The sequence below is a fragment of the Euprymna scolopes genome, chromosome 20 (genome assembly GCF_053919585.1).
Source record: "Euprymna scolopes isolate OS-2025 chromosome 20, ASM5391958v1, whole genome shotgun sequence".
Classification (NCBI taxonomy): domain Eukaryota; kingdom Metazoa; phylum Mollusca; class Cephalopoda; order Sepiida; family Sepiolidae; genus Euprymna; species Euprymna scolopes.
In genome coordinates, this window is record NC_136501.1 from 113,328,052 (window position 1) to 113,348,574 (window position 20,523).

Sequence of the window (20,523 nt, forward strand, 5' to 3'; positions counted from 1 at the left end):
CCAGTTCTCACCAGATCACCGAAGTCAAGCAACGTTGAGCCTGGCCAGTACCGGATGGGTTACCATTTGGGAAGGGTAGGCGCTGTATGTACCTTCTGAAAAGGTTGGGCGTGGGGCCAACACTCTCACCCTGTAAAAAGAACTCCTCGCTACAAAAGCATCTACAAAACGTAGATGCCGTATGTCCCTCCAGGGGCTCACGGGCTATGGGGCATATATATATATATATATATATATATATATATATATATATATATATATATATATATGAGAGAGAGAGAGAGAGAGAGAGAGGGAGAGAGAGGCAGACAAACAGACAGATAGAGAAAAAGATCGATAAATAGCTTGAATGCTATATAGGTATTGAGAGAAGGAAGGTCCGCCATATAAAAGCTCGATGAGTTAATAACTGTGACGTCATAATATAATTGTGTTGTCGGGATGAAGTTTTTTTTTTTTTTTTTACAAAGGCATCACGACTTATCAAGGCCAAGAGGCCACTCAAGGATAAGGGTTAAAGATTGTACAGGAGACAATTGGACAATAAAGTAAGCGTTAGTAATGGAAATTCGGTAAATTTGTTATCATATATGGAACAGCTCATCAAAAACTTGTTTACATTAGACTTGAAGACAACCATATTGTAGTCAGTTGGAAAGCAGGAAAACGGAAGACAATTCCATAGGCATGCAGTTCTAAGAACGAAGCTTTGTTCATGGAATCTACGTTTAGGTTTAGGCATAGATAAAGATGAAGTCGCCTGTTCTTATAGCCAACGGCATTAACTCTAGATTGGTTTAACAGGAAGAAGTGATTCACAAGCAGCTCCCAGTGACATTTGTACCGGGTTAGGGGAGATTACGACGTCATGTTTTTGCAGTTCTTGTGGAAAGGTGTCATGATCTCCCTACATACAGAACCAGGTATTCCTAAATGATCATCCATCTGGCATTGCTTGGCTCACGTTCCTAAACTTTTGTTATTTTCATATATATATATATATATATATATATATATATATATATATATTTTTTTTTTTTAACGAGAATCAACGTGTCATCTTGATGACGCCTTATTCCCCTGCTTTGAAATGCTTTCAGCAGAATCTAGATTTGAAATGGAAAACTTGCATTAAATCTATTTACAGGGAATATGAAATTCACAAGTGTCCTTAACTGCATATATCTTCCGGTCATGGGAGAACTACATGTATCGCTTAACATTCTCAAATGGTCACCTATCCTATACTGGCCAGGCTTTACGTCACTTCACTTTGATGTTTCAGTGCGATTATACCCTATAAGTACAAAGTGCCTTCAATAAATTTCCAGACATTTTTGTACATGCATTTAAAATTGTCGCGAACTCTTAAAAATTCAATATGTTATTGCTATACAGCTTACGAGATGACTGACCAATTTTTATGATTCCAGGTTCACATGAACAGCTACAGCAGGAATTGGAATACACCCTACTAAGTCAAAGAAACGTATGGAATGTTTCAGACAGCTTTTGAATTATCTTGCATGAATCGAGCATCAGTTTTTAAGTGGTATAAGAGATTCAAGGAAGTCAGGGATTTTGTGAGGGACGATGAGAGGTGTGGGAGAAGTAAGGAAGACAGAATATCAGAGTTGATTGACAAAATATCGAATTTCATGGATAAGGACCGTCATGTATGTACAGAGACAATAAGTGCACAGTTTGATGTCAGTGTGGGAACTGTGCACACAATTATTTGCAAGAAACTGAAGATGCAGAAGATTTGCATGAAGTTTGTCCCAAGGGTGCTCAGAGAACTATTTGACCAAGACGGGCATCAAGACAGTTCCTCATCCTCCCTAATGTCCAGACATTGCTCCCTGTGACTTTTGGTTATTTCCTAAGCTCAAGGAAAACCTTAGAGGTTGTCGTTATAAAACAATTGAGGAGATGAAAGAGGCTTCTCCGAGGGTTATTGATATGCTCACACAAGAGGATTTCCAGGGGGCTTTACAGATGTTGTTAAAACGGAACAAGTGCATTGCAGCCGGAGGAGATTACTCGAAGGGGACTAGAGTTTCATGTGTGTACTATCAATATAAGTACCTATACGAAAAAAAAGTCTGGAAACTTATTGGAGACACCTCGTGCATTGAAAGTGTGTAAATAAAAACTGTTATAAACAGAAAAAAAAATACTGTATAATCTAAATTGTATTACTATTTTATTTATTTTTATTGCATTTTTTTTTGTCAGGTCCGTGCTAGGACGAACAGTGGATGGGGACCATTTTCAAGCAGTGTGAAAGCGAAAACAAAGGAAGGTCCTCCCTCAGCCGTTAAACAAATCGAATGGATCCATAGCAACATGACGTGTCTGACTTTATCCTGGAAAGCTCCGAATGAACCTAATGGGATTCTTAAAAATTATAAAGTAAGGCCTAGAACCCCTAAACACAATTTATTAAGTTAGTCAGGTATAAACTGCACATCATGCTAATCACAATGCCAAAAAAAAAAAGCTAGTATTTTGTTAAGAAAATATATGCAACTAACGTCTTCATATTTTTACTAGCAGACCGCCTGTCGTTAGCTGGTCGTAAAATATGCATAAATATTATATTATAATTATGTGAATCTGTTTCTCTTCCCATTTTACTTTGTTCGTCTTATCCTTCATCTCTTTTTCTATCTTGTTGGTTTATTCAGTGTCTTTTGCTGTGGTAATTATTCTTTCAGTGTTCTGCATTATGTTTTTATAATTTATTTTGTGTACAGACTTCTACACAAACCAGCCATCTTCCTCCGTCTTTCCTTTTCACATAGAGTCGCTCAGTATCTTTGGGTGTAGTGCATTGTGCATTGTCATGAGTTTCCTGGTCTTCCTCAGTTCTTTTTTTGATCCAACTTATAAACTATCCAGAGTATCTTACTAATGACACTGCCCACGTGTTTGTTCTTTTGATTAGGTTTCTACTATAAAGTTTAGTTTCGAGGACCTTTCCTGTTCTTCTGAGGTATTCCTTTCGAATTTTCTCTGTCAATTCCGTTGTTTTGATGATGTTGTTTTGATGATGTCTGATTCTAAAACTCCCAAGTATTTATAACTATCATGTTCACCTAGTGTACCTTATCTGTGTTTGATTGAGCAGTACTATGCCTTCTGTTGCTTCCAGTTTTCCCCTCCTCCGTTTGAATTTTTAAGGACTATCTCAATACCATTTGACTTGACTAATGTGGATTTTGACAAGTGTCTCATTGGTTTATATTATGATAATCATAGTCTTTTTTTTTACACAGTGGTCACCACTTATCAAGGTCCGTAAGCCACTAAGGGATAAGGGTTATTGCAAGTACATTACGTTAGTGTGGAGATTTGATGAAGTGTTTACTTAAGGAGGCTGTTCATTAGGAATTTGTTAACGTTGGACTTGAACACATCCAAGTTGTAGTCAGGTGGGAAGCAGGCAGACGGAACAGAGTTCCACAGGCGTGCAGTTCTAAGAAAGAAGCTTTGTTCATGGAATCCGCGTTTTGATTTAGGCACATATAAAGAGTGGGGGGAATTTTTCAAAGTGGATTCGGCTAGACGGGTGTTTTTCGTGAAAGATTGGCGAGGGGGGGGGACCAGAAATTGGAGTTCAGACGAGCACCTGTCATGGAAATAACGATAAAACAAGGATAGGCTCGCAACGTCTCTTCAAAAACAACATCATCATCTGCAAAACACAATCATTCCCAGAGTCGAATAAACGATGACTAACATGTAAGATCAAAGCAAGGAGGAAAGGTTAGACAGAACTTCTCTCTTTTCATCACAATCGCTCATTTGGCTCTAATTGAAATGAATGGCTCTTGTCTAGGGAAAGAAGCATCGTGTCTTGAGAAGCTTCTGGGACTGATGTTTACTCTTGATTTGAAATTGAACACATACATCAAATCTGTTGCCAAGATTGCTGGAAAAATGGTTGGATCATTCTACTGCTCTAGAAAGTATCTCATTGTCGATGCAATCCTCTATCAACGCCAAATACGTCCTAAAATGGAATACTGTTGTTATATCATGGCAGGAGCTGCTTGCCATGCTCTATCCGCCTTGAGGCAGGTGCTCGTCTGAGCTCCGATCTATGGTTCCCCATTGTCAAAATATCATAAAAATACTCAACTAGCCACAACTACTATCACCTTTTCCCCCACTCTTTATCTGTGCCTAAATCTAAACGCAAATTCCATGAACAAAGTTTCTTTCACAGAACTGCCCACATGTGGAACACTGTTCCAGCGGCTTGCTTCCTTGCCATCTACAATATTTCAAGTCCAATGTAAAAAAATTTTGTTTACCTCACATTCATTAGCACTAACGCTCGAATGGCCTTCAGACCTTGATAAGTTGTGATTTCTTTGTATAAAAAAACATAGTTATGAGTTGAGATGGCGAATGACATCACGTTTTACGGATTGAGAGAAAGCAAAGTTTTTCGAATGAGTCTGCAAGTGGAAGTCGAATGAAAGATATCGAATAACACGAGTTTGCCATGAGTTCCTAGAGGTAGTTGGTCAATAATGTAGAAACTTTGATGTTCACTAAGTGTGAAATGTTAAACGAACCTAAGATCTGTCTCCACGGCACTGATTTCAGTTAAGTAAAAAAGGTAACTAAATAATCAACTAAGAGAACCTTACCCTCCCTCTCTGCTGAGTCAATCCTGTTCGAAAATTAAACCTTTAAGAATTCTCAGCGAACATTTCCTTGTGTCTTTCCTGTACGAAAAGAAGCTATATTTGTATAGCAACAACTAGATAAAATTGCACTGATGAAGAGATGAGGCGGCATTAAACAGAAGCATAAAAACCCACGCATGTATTAAGAATAAATTTGATAATAAAACATTAACACGCGAATTGGGAACTTTGACCATTTCTCTTTTTTTCCTTCCTCGCGGTGTGATTTTAATAGCCTTATACTCGTTTATTGTAGTAAATTTTTTTTTTATCGTCTATTGGCACTTTAAATAAATGAATAAATATATATAAATATATATATATATTTCTGTAGAAATATATTTTCTTATAATATATATCAATCCTAATTTAAGAAGCTCAATGTAATTACAGAGTAATATAGAGAATAAATATATAATATGGTGTAATGAAAACATATTAAAGGTATTTGCAGTCTCTCTTCCAATTTTCGGATTTTAATCATGTCAAATCAGACTTCAATTTCTTTTGACGGATTGATTGTTGCTATTTCTTCTGATGAGTTAAGGGCATAATAGATTCACTGATTGATATAATAATTAAGTGACTGATTTTGCTCTACGAAACAGATACTGTCAAGAATTGTATAAGTCAACTGAATCAAAGGAATAAATTATAAGATGGTAAACATTATGAATTTTGGAATATAACTTTTTGTCATTTATTCTCTCTCTCTCTCTCTCTCTCTCTCTCTCTCTATATATATATATATATATATATATATATATATATATATATCTGTGTGTGCGTGTGTGTGTGTGTGTGTGTGTGTGTGCATTATATATATAGCATAACCACGTTTACACACCGATTCTCGTCAGATTACCGAAGTAAAGCAATATTCAGCTTGGCTAGTACCAGATGGGTGACGATTTGGGAATTCCCGGCGCTTTATTTACTCTCTGCTTTTCTCGGCATTGATTCCAGTTGTTCTGGACCTCCGCTTGCCACTGGTATTAAACAATGCCCACTAAGGAGAGATATGGTTAAAAATTCTTGCCACAAAAATCCCACGCGCAAGCACTCTTACAGTGCGTATCCATAGTCTGTTAGGACTGAAGAAAATGGATATTTCAACGTGTTGCTTGGTCTTAAACGTGATATTTTAATCTAAGCAATGTAATGTACTCGCAAGGTGCTCGGCGTTGCCCGGTCATAAAATACGCATAAATATTATATTTCAATTAATGCAGAATTCTTATTTATTATAAACAGAAATGCTGTAGCTAATAAATGAATAAAAAAATGAACAAAAAAGAAACAGAAAGGAACTGAGGAAAGTGCATGAGAGTATGGTTTTTCTAAACAGTTCATTTCTTGTAAGAAAAAAAAATACTTGAGCCGAGATCGAAACCAAAACCTTAAGATTGTTAGTTAAATACAATAACCATTTTGCCAGCTTTACACGATCTTTAAAAAGTGTTTTCAAACTTACTTTTTCTTAACATATGTAATCTGTCATGTGAACGATTCATGCATGCGCATTCGTGAAACAGTTGAAAAACAGACATAAGTCCGATAACCCCCACATACCGATTTTTCAATTTTGACCACTTAGTAACCCTGTCTGTAGATAAAAAAAATTCGCTAAATATGTAGGTTAAGAAGTGTCTTCACACACGCACGTTCTAACTTTTATAGACGTATTGATAATGATCATTTTGATAATGATCATTTTGATAATGATCATTTTGATAATGATCATTTTGATGATGATCATTTTGATAATGATCATTTTGATAATGATCATTTTGATAATGATCATTTTGATAAAGATCATTTTGATTATGATCATTTTGATAATGATCATTTTGATAATGATCATTTTGATAATGATGACTTTACATATCTACGTTTTATTGTAAGTTTCACTGCTCTCCGTCTTGTTCATCTCTATTCTGTGTTAAACGTTACTGTACAACCATCAATGAAATAAAAAATAATTTAAATAAGAAAATTTGAAAACCGGAAAATACTGAGAAATGATAAAATCATTCTTTTTATTTATTTTTTTTTTTTTTATTAAATTCCGAATTTTCGCCAATAATATGAATAACAAAAAACAAATTAAATAAAAAAAAAATATTTTATCATTTCAAAATTTTCTAGTTTTCAAATTTTATTTAAATTCATAAAAAATACTGTTTTCTAAAATGTGTGACTTTCCATTGCTTCAAAAAATAATTGTTTGTTGTTTATCTTTATAGATCACCAGAACGAATATGTTTTCTTACACCGAAATCAAACAAGAATTAAAACCAGTAACAGTGGAGATAAATGTCACTACTAAGTTTGAAATGTGCGGACTTAATCCAGCAACTCAGTACGAATTTACCATCAGAGCAACGACCGGCGGTGGACAGGGAGACAACAGCGAGCCAGTCACTTTCTGGACGGAGATTATGTCACCAGTCGCCCCTCCAAGCCCCACAGTTGTTAAGGTATCCCACACCAGTATCGACATCGCCCTTCAACCGGTTGTCATATACACCGGACCTGTTAGTTGGTATCAGATCCGAGTGGAAATATTGCAAACCGAACTTGCTGCGACCTTTCAGGAAAGAAGAGTACGAGAAAATTCAGTTCCGCACGAAACGGGTGACCTAACGGCCGTACTCTTTCCAAATTGGATCGATTATTCCACGATTTTTACTGTCGGGGACAATAAAACATTTGGCGGGGTTCTTAACAAACCTTTGTCGAATAGAAACGCTTACCGTATACATTACGTGGTTTATAGTAGTCTCAATAATGTCTCCAAGTGGAACGCTTCCAGTACAGCGTCTCCGGTTCGCCTCCTTTCTGACCGAAAGCAGGAACCTTTCTCGGAGACCGCGATAGTTTTGATAGCTGCAGCCATTCTCATTTTCTTACTATTTATAATCTTTCTTTTAATCGTTTATTTCTATCGAAACCAATGGAATCGGAAGCGACAATATATTTCTAACATAGAGAAGAACCTAGAGTATTCAGAGGATGAAGTGTTAGAAAAATATTGGAACGCAACTTACTCGATTCACGAACGCCGTTTTATTGTCGTAAACATCCCCTTCATACCAACGAAAGATTCATCGCCGCATCCTTCAACGCGTCCAAATAACTCCTCTATCACCCCTCGAAAAGTACAGTTGACACCAAATAAACAAACCAAGACGTCTTCCCGTCAAAAAATCAACGCAGATAAATACCCTGTCACCTTTAGGAAAGAATATGACGCCCTTAACGAATTACCAAAGCCGAAATATACGTTTAACGAAGCAACTAAGACGGAGAATGCTAACCTGAATCGATTCTCACATTTACTTCCGTACGACCACAGTCGGATACGACTAAAACCGGACTTGTCTTCCAGAAGCACGTACATTAACGCCAGTGTCATAAGCAAACCTGATTCAAAGGATTCGACCGACGCCTCCAACCGCCACGATCTAACCCATCATAATTACATCGCGGCTCAGAGCCCGTTCAACCCTGAAACAATGCGCGACTTCTGGCGGATGATCTACCAGCAACAGGTTCGAGTTGTTGTCATGCTGACCAAAAACGTCGAAGAGAAGATCATGAAGTGTTCAAAATATTTCCCGGAAATTGTCGGACAGTCGTTCACCTTCGAGCAATTCGTCATGCGAGTGGTTAATGTGGACAACTATGTTGATTTTAACATAACGGAAATCCTTCTCAAGCTGACCGGCGGGAACCAAATGAGTTTGTACGTCTTTCGCTTGTTTGAATGGCCTGATAAACGTACCGTTGGCTATACACTGCCTTTGCTCGACATGCAACGGAAGGTAGGCACCCACTCTTTTATTTCTATAGACAAATTTAAACAAAAGAATTAATAATTCACCGGTTTGTAAACCTAAATTGCTAAAGGAGTAGATAGGTTCTGTCTATCGCCCGGCTTCCATACTCCTTCTTTGCCTATTAGTCAAGCGCAGAGACACTATTTCAGTGATTCGAAAGAAACACCCAGCGGTAGATCTTGTTTCCTGGCTAGGGCAACGAACGCCGTTTTTCCCCATTCCCAGCACGCCGCACCCCTAAAACTGAACATTTGGGAGTGCTTGAGTATGAGATATGCCTGAGCAATTAGATTGGGTTGACCTTATTCTAATGGGTTGAGGGTACCGGATTGACAGTTCCTGGCTGCTGTTCCCGACTGGTAGTACAGGTACCCTAACTCTTTGATAGCGCTTAGAGCGGCTGCTCCATCAACAGTTGAATAATATCGGGTTGTTTGTAGTGCCATGACGCGCATGGAAAGGGGCCCTGCACTCATCCCCGGTGGGCTTTCCTGAGACCACAATCCTAATTGGAGAAAGGTCAGCTGATGGTGTACTTGTGATGCATGTCTGATGCTCTGCATAACCTCTTGTTTAGCTCCCCCTTACCTAAACCGAAACTCTTTAAAAAATATGACGACAGTACAATCTAAAAATAAGCTTAAACCAGGCTTAGGGACAAACAAATTCAACTTGCCTCCTCCCTTGAGGCTCGCATTCACAAATATCCGTGGGCTTAGAACTAATTTAGCTGATGTTGAAGCATTTCTCTTAACAAATACCCCGGATATCTTAGCACTAAGTAAGACTAACCTACACTCCTCCATCCCCTCTAACCACTTTAACATGCCTGGATATCTCCCACTCTGCCGGAAAGACTCTGACAGACACATGCACGGACTTGGAGTTTATATTCGTAATACCCTCCCCCTGACTAGAGAAACAAACCTAGAAACAGATGATCAAGCCTTTATGTGCTTTAGACTAAACATGCAACACAATATTAGCTACTATTATTTTCTCTACCGCTATCCCTCGACTCAGGAAAGCACCATAATAAACAAAGCCTCTGACAGCATAGACACAGCACTGTCCCTCGACACTAGCGCACAAATACATGTATTTGGTGACTTTAATGTCCACCACAAAAACTGACTTGGATTCTCTACTTACAGAGATGCAGCGGGCAACACAACTCATAGCTTCACTATATCTCACTCCCTATCACAAATTGTTACGTTTCCAACGCGTTTCCCTGACCAGGAAGAACAACACGCATCACTTCTAGATCTGTTTTTGACCACAGTTCCCGATGATTGCATAACGAAGGCCCACAGCCCACTTGGGAACGCTGATCATGCAGTGATAATGGTTGAAATCGCCCTAAACTCTAGAGCCAAAACTGAAGAGCCAGTGCTCAAAACAACGAGATATTATAAAAAGGCTGACTGGGAAGCCATCAGGGAACAAATCAGAGATGAAATATTTTTTCTCTTCCTGCTGAACAGTGTGAAAATGAGACCACTGACTGGTTCAATACTGCAATCGAAGCGCACGTTCCCATGCTGAAATTTTATAGCAAGCCCCACTCTTCCCAATGGTTTACGTCGACTTACGCAACTGCCATTGCTCAAAAGCAGCATGCATACCGTAGGTTCAACCGACATAAGTCCAGTTCAAACAGACTGAAGTATATAGAAGCTAGAAATAACGTTAAGAAAGAAATAGGGACAGCTAAGAGAGAATTTACGGAAACCACTAAAAAACGTATCGAAGCACAAACTCGAGACTTCTGGAAAATCTACAACAGCGTAGTAAATAATGGGCAATCAACAATTCCCCCACTAACCAACAATCACGAGGTTGTCTCCTCAGCAACTGACAAGGCTAACATGCTTACCAGTCGGTTTGCCTCAACCTCCACACTGGACCCTTCCAACCACCCCCTACCTGACTTTCCTATGCGGACAGTCGCCACGCTAGACGATCTGAAAACCACCCCTGCTCAGGTGCATGCTATCATAAAAAACCTTGACACTTCAAAAACCAATAGCTGTGCTATTAAAAAAGTGCTCAGCCGAAGTAGCTCCAGTTCTCTCCAAACTCTACAACAAATGCCTTAATGAATCTTGCTTTCCGGGCTGTTGGAAAACTGCTTCTGTTGTACCAGTATTCGAGAATTCTGGCGAAAGGACTGACCCATCAAATTATCGCCCCATTAGCCTCCTCCCACTTTTTGCCAAAATATTTGAGACCTTAATTAACCATGCTCTAGTCCATCACCTTATAGATGTTAAACTTCTGACTGACAAACAATACGGATTTAGACAAGCCCGTTCCACAGCAGAATCCTAACTTTGATCTCTGAACGTATATACCATTCACTGGACAAAGCTGGGGAGGGCAGAGCAGTAGCTCTAGATATATCTAAGGCTTTTGACAGGGTATGGCATGAGGGTCTCCTCAGGAAAATTAGATCATACGGTATCACTGGTAGAATACTTAACATAATTAAATCCTTCTTAGATAAGAGAAAAATCCAGGTTGTCCTCGACGGTCGTACATCTAAACAATATGATATACATGCGGAAGTGCCTCAGGGTTCTATCCTTGGACCTCTATTGTTCCTGATATTCATAAATGACCTCCCCGACAAAATTGCCTCTGAGATGGGTATATATGCTGATGACACTACACTCTATGGCAGGCACGACAGGAAGACGAATGAACACATTTCTAAAGAAATGGCAGAAACACTAGAGGAAAACCTCCAATCTGTGGTGGAATGGGGACAAAAGTGGTTGGTCGCGTTCAATGCTGCCAAGACTAAACTAGTTTCATTCAATAATTACAAGAAACCCTCTCTACCACCTATAGCAATGGCCAACGACTCTTTATCTGAGAGTACATCTTTTAAACTCTTTGGCCTAACGTTCACAGGAAACATGAGTTGGAACAATTACATTGAAGGCATTGCCAGGGCCGCTGCAAGAAAGGTGGGCTCTCTCTACCGTGCTAGAAAACTACTAACACATAGTTTCTTCCCCAGAACCGCTAGACTCTGGAATTCCATTCCAGGTCCATGCTTCCCCAACAGTACTGACGTGCAGAAGTTCAAGTGTAACGTGAACTGACATCTTGCTGCCCAAATCCCTACATAGTACCCCAGTAGTTGTTGCCCCTGATAGTAGCCCCCTACACCAAAGTGGCAATTTGCTTTGTTTGGGGTGAAAATGTAATATAAAAAAAATAAATAAAAATAAAATGGAAATTTTTATATGGGTATGATGTGGCTTCAATAAGTTTCGAGACGTTTTTCCTATGGTCATCTTTATTGATAGGACGTAAATGAAACTCTAGTCCCCTTCGAAGTAATCTCCTCCTGTTGCAATGCACTTGGACTGTTCCAACAACTTTTGGAAGCATTTCATACGATTCTGCGTCATTCTTTTTAAAGTTTAAAGTGCCCTCATGTCTAGATTCTAGGCTTTGGTAGATTGTATTCCAATTTTCTCTGTAGCTGTTCATTTGAACCTCGAATCATAAAAATCGGCCAGTCAGCTCATAAGATGTATAACAATAACGTACTTAATTTTCAAGAGTTGACAACAATTTTAAATGCCTGTATAAAAATGTGTGGAAACTTATTGAAGACCACTCGTATATGCAGACCGCATTTATTTTAAACATGACAGATTAAGAAAATGAAAAGGTTAGTGATGAGTTTTGACCGTTGCTCAATAAAGTTAGTCGTCTACTCATCGTCAGGAATGTGTGTGTGTTAGGCTCTGCAGGGAGTTGCATCTGGACTTTACGTTAGACGAAATCGCTATATAAAAAAAACATCATCCATAGATACGTCTCCCCCGTAGAGAACAATAACATAAGATTCATCATTTACTATAAAAAATTTAAAACCCAAAATTTAATTATTAAAAACAGCCCCTCCCTTCCACTTACACCACTAGAACGCACCAACGTCATCTATAAGTTCAAATGCTCCTTGAGATAATGTAACTCCTATAACAACAATGCAACTAATAGTTACGTCGGACATACGATCCAACATTATCATGACGCCTCACCTGCCATAATGTTGAATCTAGTGCAATCCGCCAACATTTATATGAAAAACATCACTGCCCTCATCGAATTGCAGGGAAATTTTAGTTAACAATACAAAAATACTACACCACGAAACGAATGTAAAGAAGCTTAAAAATATTGAAACTATTTATATCAAAGCAAAAAACCTAGTCTTAATCAGATCGCATTTCGGAACAGTGCTAATATGCTTAAATGCCTAGCATAACCCCCCCTCTCCTACACCTAACCCGTTCCTGCTACTGACCCCATAACTGGCACGCTCTGCTCCCTTTCCCCATGACACTAACATCCCACCGCCATTAGCAGTGCCAATGACTTCGCTCGCACGCACCTACTATTAAAAAATCCTCGTACAATTCCATATATATATATATATATATATATATATATATATATATATATACATACATATATATATGCATATGTATATATATGTATATATATACATTTATATATATACATTTATATATATACATCTACGCACGCGCACACACACACACACACACACACACACACACACACACACACACACACACACATATATATATATATATATATATATATATATATATACATTTCTTTCTTGGAACTGCACGCCTTTGGAACTCTCTTCCGTTTGCCTGTTTCCCACCTGACTATAACTTTGATGTCTTCAAGTCCAAATATATATATATATATATATATATATATATATATATATATATATATATATATATATATATATATATATATATATATATAAATGATAAAGTTTTATGTTTAAATTTTATTCAGAAACAAACTTAATTTTGAAAACAAAAATTTATTGTTTGGACAAAGAATACAATATTTATATTAATTTTCTTAATCCATGGATTTTCAAAGAAAGCTCATCTCCTCAGAGGAAAAGTCATTAGCAAAATCTTAATTCTGGTTTGATTTAATTTTGATATTTAACACATACATTAAAATTATATTTTAAAGACTAAATCCCTGTAAAGAACACAGAGAAAGAAAATAAGTGTTGAAACAAAAAAAGATTTTGATATCCAAATAGAATATTAATCTTTGACTAGAATAGGATGGTGTTATTAGGTTCCAGATTGGGTGAAGATTGGTACAATGAAGGTAAGATCCAATTATATTCTATTCAAAATAACATCCCGTAATTCTTTGGGAATGGAGAATTTAGAATTATTACGTCTCATTTTTAGGTTAAGTAAAGTCCAATTGGTCAAAATGGACATTCTTATTAGTTAAAAAATAATGATAAAATCATAATAATGTGCATTTTAATATCGAGTATAGTTGTTATTTTTCGATTGGATTTCAAATGATAAAACATAGAGACATTAAAAACCAAACGGTAATTTTTGTTTTAAATCGCTTGGGCGCAATTTTCGAGTCTCTAATTTAATGAAAAGAAAAGAAAAATTAAAAGTAAAAAGTAAGTTATTTCATTTGTATGTTTTAAAGTGACAGATGAAAAATGTATCGAAATAATATTGAAACCATCCCATCACTAATATATATATATATATATATATATAGTCATCTTCAAACAGTACTCATCACATAAACCTTTTCCCAGCCGTGGATCGAACCTACAACCGTTGTATTGACAGTCTGCAGCTCTAACCACCGGACCACGAATCAGTGCCCGTAAACATTTCTCCTGAAATGTCTATTAAATTAACATTTGCCTGTCGTCACACACTACACTGATGATTCCCGAAAGGATGAAACTCTAGTGTATGTAGGTTATATAAAAAAATATAATTATAGCAATAATTATGTCACCCCCTTTAAAAAACTCGGTTCTTATTGTGGAACACTTTTACTTGAAGTTAAAAGTCGGTCACTTAAACTTACATGCGCAGATCACGATTTCATAATCATTAGATCATTATCACGTTTTTACATTTAATTATAAATGTTTTAATTACAACTGTATTTCTCGTTGTTAAGGATGGCCGTGTGGATTTGTTCCTTACTAATGTAGTTAGAGATGGATTCGTTGCAGGGATCGAATCTCCCAACCGGCGATAATCGTGACACCCTGCACTGATGATTCCTGAAAGGATGAAACACTAATATCTGTAGGTGTTTAAATATATATACATACATATATATATATATATATATATATATATATATATATATATATATATATATAAATATATATATATATATAGTAATTTATAAAATATATATGGCGATTAAGCTACACTGAATATTCGGCGTTTCATCCACTCTAGGACTCCTCAGGCTTATGCGCCGAATATTCAGTGTAGCTTAATCGCCATATATATTTTATAAATTACTAACTAACTCTACCTACGTATTGAGCAATTTTGAAGTAAATACTTAAAGTTTACGCATAAATCTATACTTTCGTATATTAATTTTATGTGAGTAAATTAAGTAGTTATATATATATATATATATATATGTGTGTGTGTGTGTGTGTGTGTGTGTGTGTGTGTGTGTGTGTGTGTAGCATTCGAATGAGAATCCTTGTGCCAATCAGTATAAAATAGATAGCAGATTCCAAAATCATTTTAAAATTTTGGAATCTCTCTCTATCGCGATTCGAAAACTTCTATGTGCTGACAGAAGGAATTGTTAAAAATGTTAAATCCCTTTGGGGAATTTTGACCAACTCCCATTTTTTTTCTCCCTCCCGGTGCGATTTTGATAGTCTTATACTCGTTTATTGAATTAAATTGTTTATTTTAATTGTCTATTGGCACTTTACATATCTAAAAAAGTTTTCCCTATTGCTCTTTATTATCGGCATTAATATTATTTTTATTGCTATCGATTTTTCTCTTGATCAGATGATAGCCGAAAGAGCTCTAGAGAGATTTCCACTTTCTCTCTCTCTCTCTCTCTCTCTCTCTCTCTCTCTCTCTCTATCTATCTATCTATCTATCTATCTCTCTCTCTCTCTCCACACACACACACACACACACACACACACACACACACACACACACACACACACACACACACACACACACACATATTAAATAACCAGTGTTATTGTTGAATTTCATTTAGATTTGATGCTTTATTTCAGGTTCGTCAGTTCTCAAGAAAATATCCACAACATCCTGTGCTAGTGCATTGTGGGACCGGAAATGGGCGCACAGGGACATTCATCGCAATCGACAGCCTATTAGATGAATATAAACAACATGGAAGCATCAGTGTGTTTAACCGCGTCAAGTACATCCGCGAATGCAGGCCGCACATGGTACGAACTTTCCCGCAGTATCTGTTTATCTACGACGCCATCGGCGAGGCGTTCCAGGCCGGAGACCTTTCCTGCCTCACCCTCTCCGACCTCGATGCTAAGTGTAAACAACTAGACACCACGAATTGGAAAACTTCCAGAACCTTCTTGGAAGATCAATTCGAGCTCCTATGTTTTCTGACGCCCAGACCACATATTGACCAAATTCGAACAGGCCTGTTACCAGAGAATAGCAGAAAGCACAGATACCCAGATATTATCCCACCGGACCAATTCCGCCCGCCGTTGACAAATTCGTTTTGTAAAACTTCCAACGTATGTATACCCGTGTATATAAACGCGGTCTTTATAGACGGGTATAAACGAAAGGGTGGCTATATTGTCACCCAGACTCCTTTAGCAAACTCCTTAGAAGAGTTTTGGTGCCTTATTTATGAGTATGGCGTCAGGACCATCGTAATGATGGATCGAAATATTAAAGGCGATACCTGTATCTCATATTGGAAACATGGACGGTCTTTCAAATACCTCACAGTAACGCCTGAAAGCAAGTCTACAAATAATTCAGCTATCGTACATCGCTTGTTGCTAAAACGGAATGACGCCGACTCGGAGGATGCGGCAAGAGAGGTTCATCTCTTCCGGTTTAAGTGTTGGAAAAATCCTAATTTTGTTCCCGTGGGTAGGGACAGCATGCTGGACTTAATTGTTGACGTGAACCAGTGGCAAAAGAGAAACGGACATTGGCCGATCGTGGTGCATTGTAAGGACGGAGCGACTAACAGCGGTCTGTACTGTACAAGCGATCGTCTCATTCAGGAGATGACCCATGAAATGGTGACCGATGTCTACCATACGGTAAAAAAAATGAAAATTAGACGACCGGAGATGATTTCAAGCGTGGTGAGTGCCTCGTCAACCATTGGGTGCGTTTGGTTTACCCCATATTTACTCTGTGGTGAAATTATTTAATTTTAGACCACAATGAATACGAGATTGATTCCAAAAGAAAAGCTTCCTATTTTTTAAACTCTAAAAAGTTAAAAAGCCTCGAAAACGGAAGTGGTACAATTAAAACAAGCGACTTAGAGTATATATATGCTGTGAGCATTAGTTGAATAAATTGAGGAAGTATATATGCTTCAAATTCCTCAATTAATTCAGCTATATATATTTAGTTGTGCTAGCAGTAAAATCGTCAATTAAAATGTATGTAGACGACTTTTAATAAGATAGGAGGAGAATCACGCACAAATATATATAGGGAAAACACATTTTTTTAATCACGTAAATTGATAATTTAAAAAAATAATTTCTTTCAAACAATTTTCTTATCGTTATTTGTCATTAATTAATAAATCTCACTATAAATATGGTTAGTATGTATCAAGTGTTTGCTCGAAACTGGAGATCCTAAACCGGACTCTTAAACAGGAACACGAAGGACGGTTTAAACTCCAAAGCAAGCAAGCAAGACAATTTTATATATATATATATATATATATATATATATATATATATATATATATATATATATATATATATATATATAAGTTTAGCGGTTATATTTAAATTCTGAAAAAAAAAAACAACATATAGACACATATATTCGAATTAAGAATTTATTGTTGGACAAGTAATATCTATCAGGATTTTCATCGGATTTCTAATCAGTGTCTTACTTCGATTATATATATATATATATATATATATATATATATATATATATATATATATAGTAGGATTGAGTTTTCCGTGATAGAAACGTTGATTGGATTTTAAAATAGAATACATATGAAATACGTTTGAAAGCCAAATTTCAACGCAATATAATAAAAATAAACAAATATGTATTTGTTTCCAAAACTTAACATCCTGGCGAGACAAAAAAGAAAAAAAACAATGTATAAAATTCTTACAAAGAAGTATATCCCCGAAATATAGCTTTTAAACAAATAAATATTTCATAATATTGTGTTGTAATTTGCCTTTCAAACGTATCGCATATTTATTTTATTTTAAAATTCAATCAACGCCACACACAACGGAAAACACAATCCTAACTTTCATATCTTCGTTGCCAACGCATTCTTCTGACATTTAAAAATAACACCGCAGACACGTGGACTATTTACCAACGTTTTTTTTCTTCGATTTTACATAATGACAAGAAAAAACAAAGTAATGTACAAAATTCTGAGGATGGAGTATATCTCTGAAATATTAATTTTAAACAAATTAATATTTGTTTATTTTCATAATATTGCGTTGTAATTTGGCCTGCAAATTTGTCTCATAGGTATTATATATATATATATATATATTTCATTTAATCACTTAAATTAATATACAAACGTAATCTTTTATGCGTAAATTTTCAGTATTTACTTCAACAGTGCTCGATACATACGTAGAGCCAGGTAGCAAGTTATGAAAATACATATGGAAATTAAGCTACACAGAATATTCCACCTTTCATTCTCGTGTAAATTCGCCAGGCTTATGCTAAAAGTTGTAGTTAGCGCGGTTTTTTTTTATATACGCACGTGCTATTAAATTTTCTAGTGAGCCGGGCGCGGCGGCAACTAGAAAGCTGGTTGACTAACTAGAAAATTCAGTAGCACGTGCGTATATAAAAAAAAAAACGCGCTAACTATAACTTTTAGCATAAGCCTGACGAATTTACACGAGAATGAAACGCGGAATATTCTGTGTAGCTTAATTGCCATATATATTTTCATAACTTACTATATATATATATATATATATATATTTGTGTGTGTGTGTGTCTGTGTCTATCTGTGTGTCTGTGTGTATATATATTGTATTAATAAAGGTGAAACTTTATGACTTTTTCTATTACTATATCTTAATTTACTTCAGTTTGCGTTGTATTGCCTTCTATAAATTATTTGTTTTATGTATATTTACCTTTTTCTTTCGTTTTTGCAGGAACAATACAAGTTTTGCCACAGTGTGATTCAACTCTACGTGAGCCGCTATAAACTCTGAGTTTTTCGTGTTGACCGAAGAAGAAATATTTTCGTAAACCAACATGAACCTTGCTGAAATGAAATTATTCCAGTTTCTAAGCATCGACTTGTTATTTTTGGTGTTGAATACTGCCTGACAATCGTTATAAATTAAGCAATAGCTGATGTTTTATTGTCACGTGATGAAGACGAGGCTTTCCACAACAACTTTAATTTTGAAATAAAAAGCTTTAAACCGTTTCACAGCATTTAAAGTATACAGATCTGTAGAAAATTAAGAGTTATTGTATTTGAGTATATATTTGTCTTATATTTTTGTTTTGGGTGAGAAAGTTTTTGGCTGTTAATTATGCTGAATTTTCTTTATATTAAACTAACTTGAATTAAGTATAATAAAATGTAGAATACATTCTACAAACATAACTAAATATTAATAATTATTTTTATATCTATAGACACTAGTGTTTAATAATTTAGCAATCATTAGTGGAGAAAGTGATAATTACAGCTGTTCGAGTGTAACTAAATAGATAAAGTGGTAATATAATAATAATAATAATAATAATAATAATAATAATAATAATAATAATAATAATGTATGTATATATACATACATATATATATATATATATATATATATATATATATATATATATATATATATATATATATATATAAGAGCAAATAGTTGATAAAACATGTTAAAAAACACTTTGAAAAAGAGTTAAAAACATATTTAATTTGAAAAGGAAACACTAAATAAGTGGATAGCCCCTTATGCGCGGAGTTTCGAAGAAATACTTTCCTTCTCAGGAATTAGCAAAATGCGGGATCGGATTTTGCATGCAAAAGTATTTGATGAAACTGCAAGTAAGTCAAAGATCTTACTTGATAACAAAAAGTGAAGCATAGGGAATATGGTTAAGAAAAAGGTGATTTAACGTTAAGGGATAGTCTGGTGAAAGGTAAAGTATCTAATTTTTATTTTATATATATATATATATATATATATATATATATATATATATATGATGAGTAAGATTATTGATAATTTATAATTAAAATTAAAAATTAAAAATCTGTTTCATAAGGAAGAAAAACAAAATCAATAAATTGTACGATCGTTTCGGAAACGATGTTTTTATTGTGATAGACAATGAGTCTTGGACAATAATTTTATGATATACTTTTTTGAAACAAAGTCTCCTCGTCAGCAAAAATATTGAGCGGGTTTTTTTTAAGACGCCAAAAATAAAGCTAGCATTTTTTAAGTAAGGCAGATGTATCTTTTAATGGTTCGTCTCCTAAAAGTCGTACGTATCATCGCCGATGCATTTATTTGGTAAATGTAGTTTATGAATGCTTTAAAATGTTGATGTTCAAAAAGCTATCATAAAATTATTTTCCAAGACTCACTGCCTATCAAAATAAAAACATCGTTTCCGAAACGATCGTACAATTTATTGATTTTGTTTGTTCTTCCTTATGAAACAGATTTTTAATTTTTAATTTTTAATTTTTAATTATAAATTATCAATCATCTTACTTAATATTAAAATAGCCCTAGGATATATATGCCTATCGAGCTTATTATATATCTACATTATAACGAGCACTTGTTTTCTTTTCTTTTATTAATGAATTTACTAATACATTAAAAT

The 20,523-nt window shown here is 35.6% G+C and overlaps 1 protein-coding gene across 2 annotated transcripts in view; it reads left to right on the top strand.

Moving 5' to 3' along the window:
- Nucleotides 1-19,102, top strand: part of LOC145241573 (receptor-type tyrosine-protein phosphatase kappa-like) — a 69,608-nt gene extending 50,506 nt beyond the window's left edge. The window contains exons 9-12 of one of the 2 annotated variants that reach the window (XM_080104655.1): nucleotides 2,239-2,415; nucleotides 6,950-8,530; nucleotides 15,693-16,795; nucleotides 18,822-19,102. In XM_080104655.1, coding sequence (XP_079960781.1) covers nucleotides 2,239-2,415; nucleotides 6,950-8,530; nucleotides 15,693-16,795; nucleotides 18,822-18,849 — 2,889 coding nt within the window. In that variant the 3' untranslated portion in view covers nucleotides 18,850-19,102. The remainder of the gene's footprint in view (nucleotides 1-2,238; nucleotides 2,416-6,949; nucleotides 8,531-15,692; nucleotides 16,796-18,821) is intronic. The other variant, XM_080104654.1, reaches the window with a different exon arrangement.
- Nucleotides 19,103-20,523: the final 1,421 nt, after the last annotated feature.